This window comes from Nyctibius grandis, chromosome 3 (assembly GCF_013368605.1).
Source record: "Nyctibius grandis isolate bNycGra1 chromosome 3, bNycGra1.pri, whole genome shotgun sequence".
NCBI classification, from domain to species: Eukaryota; Metazoa; Chordata; class Aves; order Nyctibiiformes; family Nyctibiidae; genus Nyctibius; species Nyctibius grandis.
This window is the reverse complement of record NC_090660.1, coordinates 97,787,335-97,801,474: the sequence shown is the minus strand read 5'-3', so window position 1 is coordinate 97,801,474 and position 14,140 is coordinate 97,787,335. Positions and strand designations below refer to the sequence as shown.

The 14,140-nt window shown below is 40.9% G+C and overlaps 1 protein-coding gene across 2 annotated transcripts in view; it reads right to left on the bottom strand.

Annotated features, from left to right (window-relative positions):
• The window catches only part of STK3 (serine/threonine kinase 3), a 153,483-nt gene that overhangs the window by 62,372 nt on the left and 76,971 nt on the right, over positions 1-14,140 (bottom strand). Inside the window, exon 8 of one of the 2 annotated variants that reach the window (XM_068396881.1) lies at positions 11,986-12,111. The exons of the other annotated variant lie outside the window; for it this stretch is intronic. Within the exon in view, the coding sequence (XP_068252982.1) occupies positions 11,986-12,111 (126 nt within the window). The remainder of the gene's footprint in view (positions 1-11,985; positions 12,112-14,140) is intronic. 2 annotated transcript variants of the gene reach the window in all.

The following is a 14,140-nucleotide window of genomic DNA, read 5'->3' as shown; positions in this document are numbered from 1 at the left end:
CTGATACACCAGGAGATGGCAACAGAAAGAGCACACGAGCAAGAGCACTAGTATCTCTTGAAATGCTACAGAAATTACAATAAACTACAGAAACTCCAAACAACATTATAACGTAAAGCAAGTACAAGTAAAACATTGCCAATACCCTACAACCCTATGAGACTAACTCTTTGATCTCCTTATTTACCAAAACAAGTTAGAAGATGAACAAAAGCAACCCTTAAAGCATGAAAATGCAATCATAGATACTTGATTATCAGGACCACAAAATCAAAAATACTTCAGTGGAAAAAACACACACTACTTCACAATATGCTTGTAACATAGAAGATCTTATCATCACACAAGTTTTCTCAGAAAAGATGGCCTTGCACATCATACTTGTGTCTACATCATGATAGAAGCAAATGAGCCGAGGTGATAGAGATCAGTGGATTTTTCTGTTGCATTTTTAACATCCATAGGAAAAAAAGGGATGAAGACTGATAAAGAAAAAACTAAACAGGACAAGCAAATACAGCAACTTGCCTTTAAAATCTCTTTAACTATGGTTTGTGCATGCTAAAAGAACACTAGAGGGCACCATAGACAGCTAACTGCGCTGCAATACATTAAAAGAAGATTTACATGCTGGCAAAACTTAGTATCCTGTAAAATAATTTCATTTACTATTAACACCTCATCATCACCTTTGAAAAACCTGGCTGCAGTCACAGCTATCTTTTCGTAAAAGCACTGTAGTAGCTAAACACATAATATAGTTTGGTCAAGAACAAGGATTTTGTAAACGTTCCTAACATACAAAGCCCAACTACAACCCAAGTATATGCTTAATACTGAGCACACATTTAAGTTTAGACGCATCAGCAAAGCAGGTAAAGACTTCCCTTTCAGCACACATTCAAATCCCACAGAATCACACAGAATCACAGAATCAATCAGGTTGGAAGAGACCTCAGGGATCATCGAGTCCAACCGTTGCCCTGACACCACCCTGTCAACTAGACCATGGCACTAAGTGCCATGTCCAGTCTTTTCTTAAACACATCCAGAGATGGTGACTCCACCACCTCCCTGGGCAGCCCGTTCCAATGTCTAATAACCCTTTCTGAAAAGAAATTCCTCCTAATGTCCAACCTGAGCCTCCTCTGGCGAAGCTTGAGGCTGTGCCCTCTTGTCCTATCGCTAGTTGCCCGGGAGAAGAGGCCAACTCCCACTTCACTACAACCTCCCTTCAGGTAGTTGTAGACTGCAATAAGGTCACCTCGGAGCCTCCTCTTCTCCAGGCTAAACAACCCCAGCTCCCTCAGCCGTTCCTCGTAGGTCAGACCCTCCAGACCCTTCACCAGCTTGGTCGCCCTCCTCTGGACTCGCTCCAACACCTCAACATCTTTCTTGAAGTGCGGGGCCCAGAACTGAACACAGTACTCAAGATGCGGCCTCACCAGTGCCGAGTAGAGAGGGACCATCACTTCCCTAGACCGGCTGGCTACACTATTCCTAATAGAGGCCAGGATGCCATTGGCCTTCTTGGCCACCTGAGCACACTGCTGGCTCATGTTTAGCCGGCTGTCGATCAGCACCCCCAGGTCTCTTTCCGCCAGGCCGCTTTCTAACCACTCTTCCCCCAGCCTGTAGCGCTGCATGGGGTTGTTGTGGCCGAAGTGTAAGACCCGGCACTTGTTCTTGCTGAACCTCATGCCATTGGTCTCGGCCCATCTATCTAAGCTGTCCAGATCCCTCTGTAGGGCCTTCCTACCCTCCAGCAGATCGACACTCCCACCCAGCTTGGTGTCATCTGCAAATTTGCTGAGGGTGCACTCAATCCCTACGTCTAGATCATCTATAAAGATATTGAACAGCACCGGCCCCAGAACTGAGCCCTGGGGAACACCGCTAGTGACCGGCCGCCAGCTGGACTTTGCCCCATTCACCACCACTCTCTGGGCTCGGCCATCCAGCCAGTTTTTAACCCATCGAAGAGTCCACCCATCCAAGCCCCAGGCAGACAGTTTGTCTAGGAGGATGCTGTGGGAGACAGTGTCGAATGCCTTACTGAAGTCTAGATAGACTACATCCACAGCCCTGTCCTCATCTACTAAGCGGGTCACTTGGTCATAGAAGGAGACCAGGTTGGTCGAGCAGGACCTGCCTTTCATGAATCCATGTTGGCTGGCCCCGATGCCCTGATTGTCCTGCATGTGCCGTGTAATGGCACTCAGGATGATCTGTTCCATCACCTTGCCTGGCACTGAGGTCAGGCTGACAGGCCTATAGTTCCCTGGATCATCCTTCCGACCCTTCTTGTAGATGGGCGTTACATTTGCTAATTTCCAGTCAGCTGGAACTTCTCCAGTTAACCAGGACTGCCAGTAGATAAGAGAGAGTGGTATGGCAAGTTCATTTGCCAGTTCCTTCATTACTCTGGGGTGAATCCCATCCGGGCCCATAGCCTTGTGGGTGTCCAACTGGCACAGCAGGTCACTAACTGTCTCCTCCTGCATTACGGGAGGTTCACACAGCCCCCCGTCCCTAACTTCAGGCTCTGGGGGCCGAGTCTCCTGAGGACAACCGGTCTTGACATTAAAGACCGAGGCAAAGAAGGCATTGAGCACCTCTGCCTTTTCCTCATCCCCTGACACTACACTACCCTCCTCATTCAGCAAGTGGTGGAGGCTCTCCTTGACCCTCCTTTTGCTGTTGATGTATTTGTAAAAGCTTTTTTTTGTTGTCTTTGACTGTAGCAGCCAAATCGAGCTCTAATTGAGCTTTGGCCCTTCTAATCTTCTCCCTACACGACCTGGCCATGTCCCTATAGACCTCCCAAGTTACCCGACCCTTCTTCCAGAGCAAGTAGGCTCTCTTTTTTTCCTTAAGTTCTAGCCTAAGTTCTCTGTTTAACCAGGCCAGTCTTTTTCCCCGACAGCTTGCCTTCCTATACACCGGGACAGCCTGCTCCTGGATATTTAGCAATTCCCTTTTGAAGCATGTCCAGCCTTCCTGGACTCCTTTGCCCTTCAGGACCGATTCCCAAGGGACTCGGTCCACCAGCCTCTTAAACAGGCTAAAGTCTGCCCGCCGGAAATCTAAGGCAGAAGTTCTGCTCTTGCCCCTCCTTACTTCCCCCACTATCGAAAACTCTAACATTTCGTGGTCGCTACTCCCAAGACGGCCACCGACCCTCACATCTCCCACTAGTCCTTCTCTGTTCACAAACAACAGGTCAAGCAGGGCCCCTCCTCTAGTGGGCTCATTTACCACTTGCATGAGGAAGTTGTCCTCCACACATTCGAGGAACCTCCTAGATTGCTTCCTCTCTGCCATGTTGTATTTCCAGCAGACAATCCGGCAAGTTGAAGTCGCCCACGAGTACAAGGGCCGGCGACCGGGCGGCTTCTGACAGCCACTTGTAAAACGCCTCGTCCGCCTGCTCATCCTGGCTGGGTGGTCTATAACAGACTCCCACCGTAATGTCCGCCCTGCCGACCTTCCCCCTGATCTTCACCCATAAACATTCAACCTTGTCATCCTCACCATCTTCCTCAATTTCAACACAGTCCAAGCACTCCCTAATATCCAGCGCTACCCCACCGCCTCTCCTGCTTCGCCTGTCCCTCTTAAAGAGCTTATAGCCATCCATAGTTGCACTCCAGTCATGAGAGTCATCCCACCACGGTTCTGTGATGGCAACCACATCATAACCTTCCTGCTGTACAGTGGCTTCTAGCTCTTCCTGTTTGTTGCCCATACTGCGTGCACTGGTGTAAACGCAGTTCAGCTGGGCTAGCGGCCTTGCCCCCGACGCAGGCCTGTCACTCCTAGGTTCATTTGTGGCTGCCCTGGTCTTATCCCCCTCCCCCATCCAACCTAGTTTAAAGACCTCTTGATCAGCCCTGCCAACTTCTGGGCCATAACCCTTTTCCCCTTCTGACTCAGCTGTTCCCCATCTGGCATAAGCAGGCCCGGTGCCATGAAAGCCTCCCCGTGGTCAACAAACCCAAAGTCCCACCTACAGCACCAGTCTCTCAGCCACATATTAATCTGTTGTACTTTCATAGTCTTTTCTCTATTTATCCCATCAAGTTCAATAGACACACATCATGAAACAGCGTTTAAGCTTGTTTTCTACCTCCTTCTAATTTAAGTAACAATTTGCTCCTCACAATTACCTCCCTACGTTTACTCTTTCTATAATCAGTTTCTGACTCTAAATTGCTGTGGATTTTAACAATATGCTCTTAAAAAGCTGTTTATGCCCCTTGGGTATCTACATTTCACTTGACAAAGTCATCTTTACATATTTCTAACTTCAGGACACTGAAAGGACTGCAATACAATTTAATTAGCACATATGTCAAGCGTTCTTCGGCTTAAAGGAAAAATGCTATGAAAATAGAAAGTTGTAACACTGTCATCCAAAGTTACATATATATAGACAGATATATAGATATATCATATACATACAAACACATGAAAGATATATGAAAGATGCATAAAAGTAAATATAAAAACCTTCAGAAAAAATACAGCCTAATGTATCAGATTTAAAATACAGAACAACTCAAATGATTCACTAGTTCCTTTAAATTAATTATATAAATATTGTAAAAATATAAAGGAATAATTACAGCAATTATTTCTTTAAGGTCTCAAAAGATAGATGCCAACTTCTCATAATTAAAATATGATTAACCAAATAAACCTTTGTATGAATGAATAAATAAGCTTACATATAGGAATAACTGATTATTGACAGTTGGCTAAGTTGCCAATAGTTGTCAACCACTAAGTGTCTAAGAAAAACAAAAATGGAGTACTGAAATAGTAATTCCTTGTCTGAATACTCTAAAATAATTAAGCATTCCTCACATAATAGCGACATTAAAATGTAAAAGAAAACATATAGGAAGAGCTGCTTGTTAGCTCATTCCTTTAAAAGATCCACAGAAATAAATATTTAGACATGTTTCCTGCGAGCTGCCAGGCAACGAGTTACTTTACATTCCCATAATACAGCTGCCCAGCCTCAGCATCCAGTTCACATCGCACTTCAAAAAATGCATGCAAGAAGAGATTGGTCATGTTTAGTAATGCCTAAGCTAACATTTAAACTTTGATATTGGGATTAACCTTCTGTAGAATATACCACTTGCAATTTTTGCTTAATTAAAAAAATCTGTACAATTACCTCAGCACCTATGAAAACATGTCAGTTTGTCAGAAGGCATTCACATCACACAAGCAGTTCTTGTAACAAGCATAAAATCAATTCAGAGCGCACTATTTATAATAATATTGTATCTCTCTGGAAGGATAGAGACATGAAGACTGTATTCAACCTGGCTATTTATTTACTGCTATATAATACGAATTTTTGAACAGCAAAAAATATTTACATTACAATTGACAACTTCCCATATCATAAAGTGTTCACAGAAAGTGGCAAAATGAAAAATAAGAATAAATTTTAGGGATGTGACTCTTCCTCACTTGAAGGAAAACAACCTGAATTGATCCTGAAAATTAAGTACGTAACTGTGAAATCTTTGCATCCGTTTAATTCTCCAAAGCCACCCACTTCTCTCCATTCTACTTTCCGTTATTCAAGTCACTTATAACTTGAGTGCCCGTAACAATACATATATGGCTTCAGGAGGGAATTAAAACTATAAAAACTTATTCAATGTAATTGGTTAGGGTTAAATCTGGTTTCCTAACAAATGGAACATCATACTTCAGAGCACTCTAACACCTTTCTTCTTGATGGATCCCAAACATGTACCAGCAACTACTGAGCACAACTGCTTCACACTTTGCGTAAGAAATTTTTGGAGGTTTAGATCAATAAATTCAAGCCCCCAACAGGTTAACTCAACCATTCTTTGCAACAGTATATGGACTCAATTCACTGCCCGTAAGAGACCTTTAATGTTGATAGACTCTACTTAACACTGACATCAATATTTACTCTTGGTTCTAAGTGTTATTAAATATGCATTTCTCTAGGCTTGAGCCTGCCTTCGCACTTTGACGTTAGGACTTCACAGTGGTATCATTGGGAAAAATACACTCTTGAGGTATTATTTTCCAAAATTTATGTGCTAGGTGCCTACTACTGTCCCACTTAACAGTTACTCCAATTCCATACACAATCTGAAAACTTTTATAGATATTAAAATATGAAGAAATATACGCATGACTTACTGTTGCCACTACTCACAAGGTAACACAGGGACTGTCATTATCTCTTTCTGGAACTGCTGCCATCATTGCATGTTGGCTTATCAAACCCTGTACTATAATTTGAACTGTATGCTCATATAGTCATGCAAACTACACACAAGCAGCCCTGTATTTCTTCAGGGTTCTGTGGAAACTGGTACATAAGAAAGAGGAATGTGCAACGGTCATTTATCTCTAAACTTGATTGCTGGACTGCTGACTTCATCCACTACAATATACCAAACTGGCACTCTTATTATCTGTTTTCCCTTTCCAGAAGGGAAAGAATAAACACTCAGAAGTGTAAAAAGAACTGGTTTACTGTTTTTCTGGCAGTTCCCCAAACAAGATCCAAATTAAATGAAAGACATAATCTTTGAGCTTATTTTGAAATTAAGCATTATTTAAAATTGAAGTGGGGGCTTGGGGAGGGGGGCAGTGCTGTTTGGTGGGGGGTTTTTAAATGACAAACACAAATGTTCCAATGCTTTCATTTTATTCTTCTGGTTTTTATCCTGGTTTCCTTTAATAACTTGTGGGTCCATCGATCAATCTCTGCCTATTACGCTTTAAAAACTAAAATCTGTTCTGTAGGGAATTTCACTTAATTCAGGACTCAATCACACCTACACATTGCTCACAAGTCTTCTAGCATGCAGTACAGGAATAACATACATTCAGGAAGCATGGTACAGAAAAATTCTCTCATTAAATCAAAAATTGTAACAGTTTGCCCTCCTGTTTCCTAATTTGGCTGGGTTTGTGCTTTTAACTGATCAGAACCTTCAGTGACTGCAACTGGGCAAGATGCTGGTGTCCTCTCTCAAATGAATCCGGAATTTCTTATAATGATGTACTGCACTGTAACTCAGTTGCAAGGCATGGGAAGTCTGTATTACAACCAAACAATTATTAAAACCCATTTGGAACAAGATTAGTTCTGCATTGTGACAACACGAAAGCTATTCGTAAGTCACTACCAAATACGGAGTTTTGACAAACTGTATTTCTCAACAAGAAAATCCTTCCTCCTCACCTCACCATCAGTATTCTTCACTTCACTCGCTTGTACCCTCATGCTTTCTATTAAAGCTAAGTATTTGTAATTTTTTTCACTCAAGGCTTACCAAGCAATACAAAATCACTAAAGGCTTATATTTACTGATAGCAAAAGTCATACTTACTATGAAATATCACATTAACAGTTTTAATACAAGTAAAAATTTCACCCTAATTACAAACCTTATCACAAATTATTTTTTAGACTTATAAAACCGTATGAAAACTTAGGGAATTAAAACATCTCAACAGCATAAAAAGAACATTAACAAAAATAGGAACAAAAATCCCTTTTTACCTAATCTTTTTATAACGGCAAACTTTTTCAAAAGTTTAATTATTCAATATAAACCTTAGAGCAAAAATAGCTGGACATCCTCTTGTCCATTACAAGACATTTTTGCAGTAGTAAAAACATGGTGGCTTACAGTCTTCCTTCAATAAAGCTGATGGAGTTCAAGGGAAAAAAAGGTACAAAACCTCACCAGAATAATCTCCAGGAGTAATGAAATTTATCTATCCATGATCAGGACAAAAAAATATGAAATTATCACACTGACAAGCACCACTTCCCACTTGCCAGCAGCACCAGCTAGTACTTCCCTTTTGTTTGCTCCACTTAAAAGTGGCACATCTTCTTATTTTTGCACATGGTCTTCCTCTACATTTGGAACTCCCCCCAAGCTCAAGAGATCTATTCCTTCCCCTTACTGAAGTTTACAAGAATGACACAAACTATTTTTAAAAAACATCCATTTTCTCTGCCATGAGCAAAGCTGGCCTTTACTGGAGAACTACAGTTAAACTCTCAATCACCTTACCATGGTGTTGCAAACGCATCCTCTGAATTACTGTCGCTTCAAACGCACACATAGGCCTGCAGCAAATATAAGACAGCCTGACTTACCTCAGCCCACAATGAATTGGAGTACAGACTATTTGTGTAGCCTAGTCTACTACTGGACCTCTCTTACAGCAAGCAAAACAGACATAAGATTGTAAAGATTAAATTTTCTTCCCCAAAGAAACAGAGTTACAATAACCTGTTAAGCAGAGTTAGAATGTGTAGTTCAAGCAGTTACCACCCCTTAGCAATATGCAGTAACCACCCACTTGAACTCTTAAACTTGTTATCTCATGCTCTAAAACATTAAGGGATCGTTTGCATTAATCTCTTTTGTGCTTTGATTTCAGCCTACCTTCAGTGTCACTTTAAGTCCATCCTTCACAAAGTTTACTTTGCATTAAAATAGACCCATAGAGGCAGACGGGTTATCCTGCTGACGAAGCAAACTACTTAGCTCAAAAATGCAACCACAAAGGCTTATGTAATTATGTCCAAATGCAATATGTTATGCACTCAATATCCAGGATCCACCTCTCAACATCCCCTGCAAACATAATTTGGTATTATCTATTAATTTTAATCAATTATAGCCTGTAAGCCAGCATTGCCACAGAAAACTAAAAAGGAGTACAAGACATCAAATTACTAAGGATTATAAAACTATTTCATAAGAACTTCAATAATTAACTCCAAGGATACTATACAGCATAATATGCATGTTCAATGTATTTTACTATTTTTTTAAATAATTCTGAAGTTTTTTACAAGTACAGTGTTACAAAGGGCTTGCCCTAACAAACATACCCTTATTTTCAAAATGTCCATATTGCTAACGTTTTTATTCAGACTCTCTCATCTTCCTTGCCTATTCGTCATCCTAAAGTCTCATCTAGTGATCCCTCCACTCAAGGTAATACAACCACAAATGTTCATTTTCCAACTTCTCCCCTTCTGTCTTTCATTATGGTGGAGTCATACTCTTTATTTTTCTACTACCTTTCTTTTCTTTTACATTCACAAGCCCCCTTTCATGGCCTTCTCCTATTCCATCACTTCATTCTGTACTGAGAAGTCAGCTCTGCCTCAAATTGGCCTCCTGCATTACTCACCTGTGAAGTTTTCTAACACTTTTATTCTTTTCTCAGGTCCCCCACTACTAACGGCAGGGTTGCCTCTAGCCCTCTGCAGGACTGTCATTATTGTCCTTTAAAACTGCTCTACATCATGATCCTGAAAAAAAAACTGAGCCAAGGTATGCTAATGCCAGAGCTTCCCATGCTGACTGATCTTGTATCTCCTCTGCCTGTGCCTTTCTGTCATCCACTCTGACCTTCTGCCTTATATTTAAGAGCAATTTCTTTCAAGAGGGTGCTGACTTCTGGTTCTGGGTTTGTTGATGCTCATGCACTGGTACATGATTACAGCCCCTAAAATTCTGTTAGTGTAAGTAAAAAAATTACACACTTAGCGTTTCCATAGACTACAATTGCACTTATTTTTAAGAGCAATGCAACCTTGTGGCAAAGGTGGCTAATGGTATCCCAGGCTGCATTAAGAGGAGTGAGGCCAGCAGGTGGAGGGAGGTGATCCTTTCCCTCTGTGCAGCACTGGCGAAGCCACACCTGGAGTGCTGGGTCCATTTCTGGGCTCCCCAGACAAGGGAGATACGGGCATACCAGAGAGAGTCCAATGAAGGGCCATAAAGATGATTAAGGGACTGGAGCATCGCTCCTATAAGGAGAGGCTGAAAGAGCTGGGACTGCTCAGCCTGCAGAAGAGAAGGCTCACAGGGAACCTCATCAATGCATACAAATCTCTGAAAGAAAGGTGCAAAGAGGACAGAGTCAGGCTCTTTTCAGTGGTGCTGAGTGACAGGATCAAAGGCAATGGGCACACACTGAAACACCAGAGGTTCCCTCTCAACATCAGGAAACACTTTTTTTACTGTGAGGGCGACTGAGCACTGGCACAAGCTGCGCAGGGAGGTTGTGGAATTTACCTCCTTGGAGGTATTAAAAAGCGTTCTGGACACAGTCCTGGGCAACTGGCTTTAGGTAGCCCTGCTTGAGTAGGGGGGTTAGACCAGATGCGCTCCAGGGTCCCTTCCAACCCCAGCTGTTCTGTGATTCTGCTCTCTCAGCCCTGCTAACCAAAGATACTTCTGTTATTTTCAGATTTGAGGCACCTAGTCTCGCTGTCTTTGTAACTCATAACCCATTCCCTGACTGCACCACAGAAGTACATGGGAAAACTCCCATCTACTGCAATGGTAGCGCAAATAATAGATTTCTCCCCCAATCCTGGATTTGAGGTTCCCATATAGTAAACACTGAATAATCTGGGGTGGGGAGGAAAAAAAAAAAAAAAAAAAAAAAAAGTGTTACATTCTGACTTTTGTACCCATGCAAGAAGCACAAGGAGTTGCTAAATGCTTCTTCAGTCGAGGTGGACCAAACTTGTGTTGTACCCTTCCACCCAGTAGTGGGAGAGGGAAGGTGTACATTACATACTGAGCTGGCAGGGATTGTTTCGTCCCTGCCTGGCAATCTGATTCCCCATCTGAACCTCAGACTAAGTAATCAGACGTCATACTTAATTTTGGGTTAATGCAAAAGACATCAGCAACACCCAAGTGTTTGAGGTCTGCAGTTCAGAAGGCAACAGTAGGGAGGTAAGCATGCTAGTAAGGACATTAGGTTTTTATGCTGGTAATAAATCAGTCTCTTCAAAGGTCAACTATTCAATATATCAATCACAACATCAACTCTGCATGTCAAGTCATACATTTCCACATAGGCAACATCTCCTAAAATGTAAAAAAAATAATCCCAGCCTTCCCTGCCTGCTTTATTCCTGACTAAGCAAATACAATTCAGAGTAAGCCATCTTTATAAACACAAGCTATCAGTACTCTTAGAACATACTCTTAGAACAGAAAGACATCCAGCAAACAAAAGACCATACTGTCTCTTGGGATACAAAACACTCCACTGAATCAGCTTGAAAAGTATTCCTATATTTAGATCATCACCTAACACTCTAACACATTACAAGGATTCTGCAATTTGGGATAGGGCAGACTGCCCTACTGCACTGCTCTTCTCTGTTTGCTCAAAGCTGTAAGATTTCTACCAACATCCCAGTCTCCATCTTCTCTGTGTGTTATTCCTGAATGACCTTGGCTCTCATTGTATGTGTGGCAATACACTTCTTTGAAGCACATACTGCTGCATTGCACAAGACTGCCCTAAAATAAATCATGTAGGGAAAGTAATAATGCCAGGAACGCCGACTTATTCCTAACACTGCCAAACAATTCTAAATGCAACATATTTATCACACGACTTGCTTTTCTATATGCTGACAATGTCATCTGAAGAATTAAATGTTGTCGCCAACTTGATTCAAACCATATTGTAATTGCTACTTACTGTGCTTCACAAATAACTATTCTGTGTATTAGACTTTACCAAAAAGAAAAAAAAAAAAAGCTAAGTGCCCTGAACTGAAAATTAAACCACTTGTCTAGAAGCCCATATGTGAAAGTGGAACCTTAACAGTTTTGTTTTGTTTTTTTTTTTAATACTAGTCTGAACTGCTGAAGTTGATGTGGTTTCTTTTTCCACTTCCTAGAAAAACTTTTTTCTAGGACATATCATGGAATAGCAATGAAAGCTGGCTCATAAGGCATTACTCACAGAAGCATTAACCATAAATAAGAGTGGAATACTCAGCCCTCATAGACAAAAAAACAGGTAGAAACCTGGTAAAGAAAAGTATTTGAACACAAGTACAAGTAGTAGGGGAAAACCAGCAACTTATCTATAAAGTATAGTTATAGGAAAAAAGGTACACACTGAATTTTCTTCTTCCTCTTCTAGTTCTCTCTGCTGTTCCTCATGTCGCTTTGCCTTTATCTCCATAGCTTCAGTGATCAGGTCCCTTAAAATTGAAACTGGCTTGGCATTCTTAATAAATGTATGCTAGAAAAAAAAGTGTTATTAAATTGTATATCATTACAACAGTTACACTTCAGATGTAATTACAAGTATTATTCAACACCACAGATTTCAGTGATAGTGTTGTACTTTACACAATAATTACAATCTATGCTAACACAACATACAATATCTTTAAGCTGCTTCATAACTAAGATTTTACTTTAACTATTTTTAATAACAGCAAGCCTTTGGAAATGTAATCATGTAACAACTGTTTTATAGTTAAGGATATAATTGTCCAAAGGAAACGTGCAGTAAGTAGTAAATAAATAGAGTGGTGATTGTCTGACATAGAAAAATAAACTTTTTCAGATATTCAGTTACAGAATTTAATTAATCTTAACAAACTGACACCATAAATTAGTGGCTGTAAGCAGAGCAACTATGGCTGCCTAATTCAACAAACCTGTACTTTATATGTCATAAAACATTTCTTGATCTACGATGCTGAAATGTGGAACAAGCAAAAAAATATGTTACTTTTAGCAGGAAGATTAATTTTTAATTCAAGGACATTTAAAACATCACTTCTTCCTTTAGCCAACATGTGCACACCACCATTTACACTCAATTTTGCTGTCTAGTAAACACCTGCTGTTAGAAAAATTCTGATTTTTGTATCATTATATGCAAATACAATTTACGCAAAATGTAACACTAAGCACCTCAGAAATGTATTATTAAATATTAAAAAATTGTTCTACGAAGAACAGACTTGATGAAGCCTAGTGACCTACACCTATTATCTATCTTCTTCCTTGATATATTAATTCAATTACCCCCCTTTTTCCTCCATGATCTTTCCCCACAAGCAGTACTTTTATTCCCACTCACACGCACCCACAGCAGCTCCAGCTCCATCACACATGATCCAAATTCCAGCTGGGGGAAAAGGCAACATGTACTTGTGCTGGACACAGTATTTGGTTTTCTGGCCAATAAGCATGTGGAAAGAGGAACACTGAAGCTCCCCGCCCCCCTTACTTGTACGCATTAATGAAAGTCTCTTCTATCCAGCTGCCAGTCTTCAGCTAACCGTACAAACTTCAGATCTTTATGGTCTCAAGTACTGATTCATACATCATATGACAACCTATAACTTTCAATTTTAACTCTCTTTGCAGTCTACATTTTGGTGTTCTCAGTGTGTAAAATAAAATATTCATAACACGACTTATGAATTTGATGATCTATTACTGGAAACTACTGTGCAAAATTGTTTTTCCTTAGTTACTTGTAGTCTTATTACGATAAACCTGAAGACAGTGGACAACTCGAACACAAGACCAAATGAGAAAGCTTTCTTTGTGTTTTCTCTCCCGCACACACATCAAAATGTATGGCCCCTGTAAAATTATGTCCATTTCACAAAGACTAAATCTTTATTGATAGATTTCAAAGAACTTCAGAAATCAAACAGGAGGGACTGATCTCTCTGCTTTATTCCAATCTCAGTGCCAAAAAGATACAACTGTTAAATTTCTGCAGCTACTAGAAGCTCAGGTCAGCGAGCAGGCGAAAGCCTGGCACACCCTGCCCTGGCTCAATAGGTCCATACCACCAACTGTGGCTTGAATTTAAAAGTCCCCACTTGGTATAACTCAGCCAAGGAACAAACTCCTTATACTGTCCAACTGCATCAGACCCTTCTGGGACACAGAGCAACCTGGCTGCTTAATTTGACGTGACCAGAAGGGCAGATTGAATATACTCCATGGGTGGTCCACACCGAGGGGTAACCTGGGCTCAACTCTTTTACTTAACACTTGCCTAAATCCCAAGATCTATTGAGGGCCTCTAACCCCAAAGCAAGGATCCAATTTTAACAGCAAGAACCAGCCCTACACTATACAAAGAGCAATTAATTTTTAGAAGCGGCAAAGGAGAAATAAAATGGGGGTAGAGATACAGGAGCCGATAGAGAAAAGACCACAAAATGGAAAAGAAATAAGGCATGATAACATCTAAAAGGAGATTTGCCCTTAGAAATTTTCACAACAGTTCTGGTTTA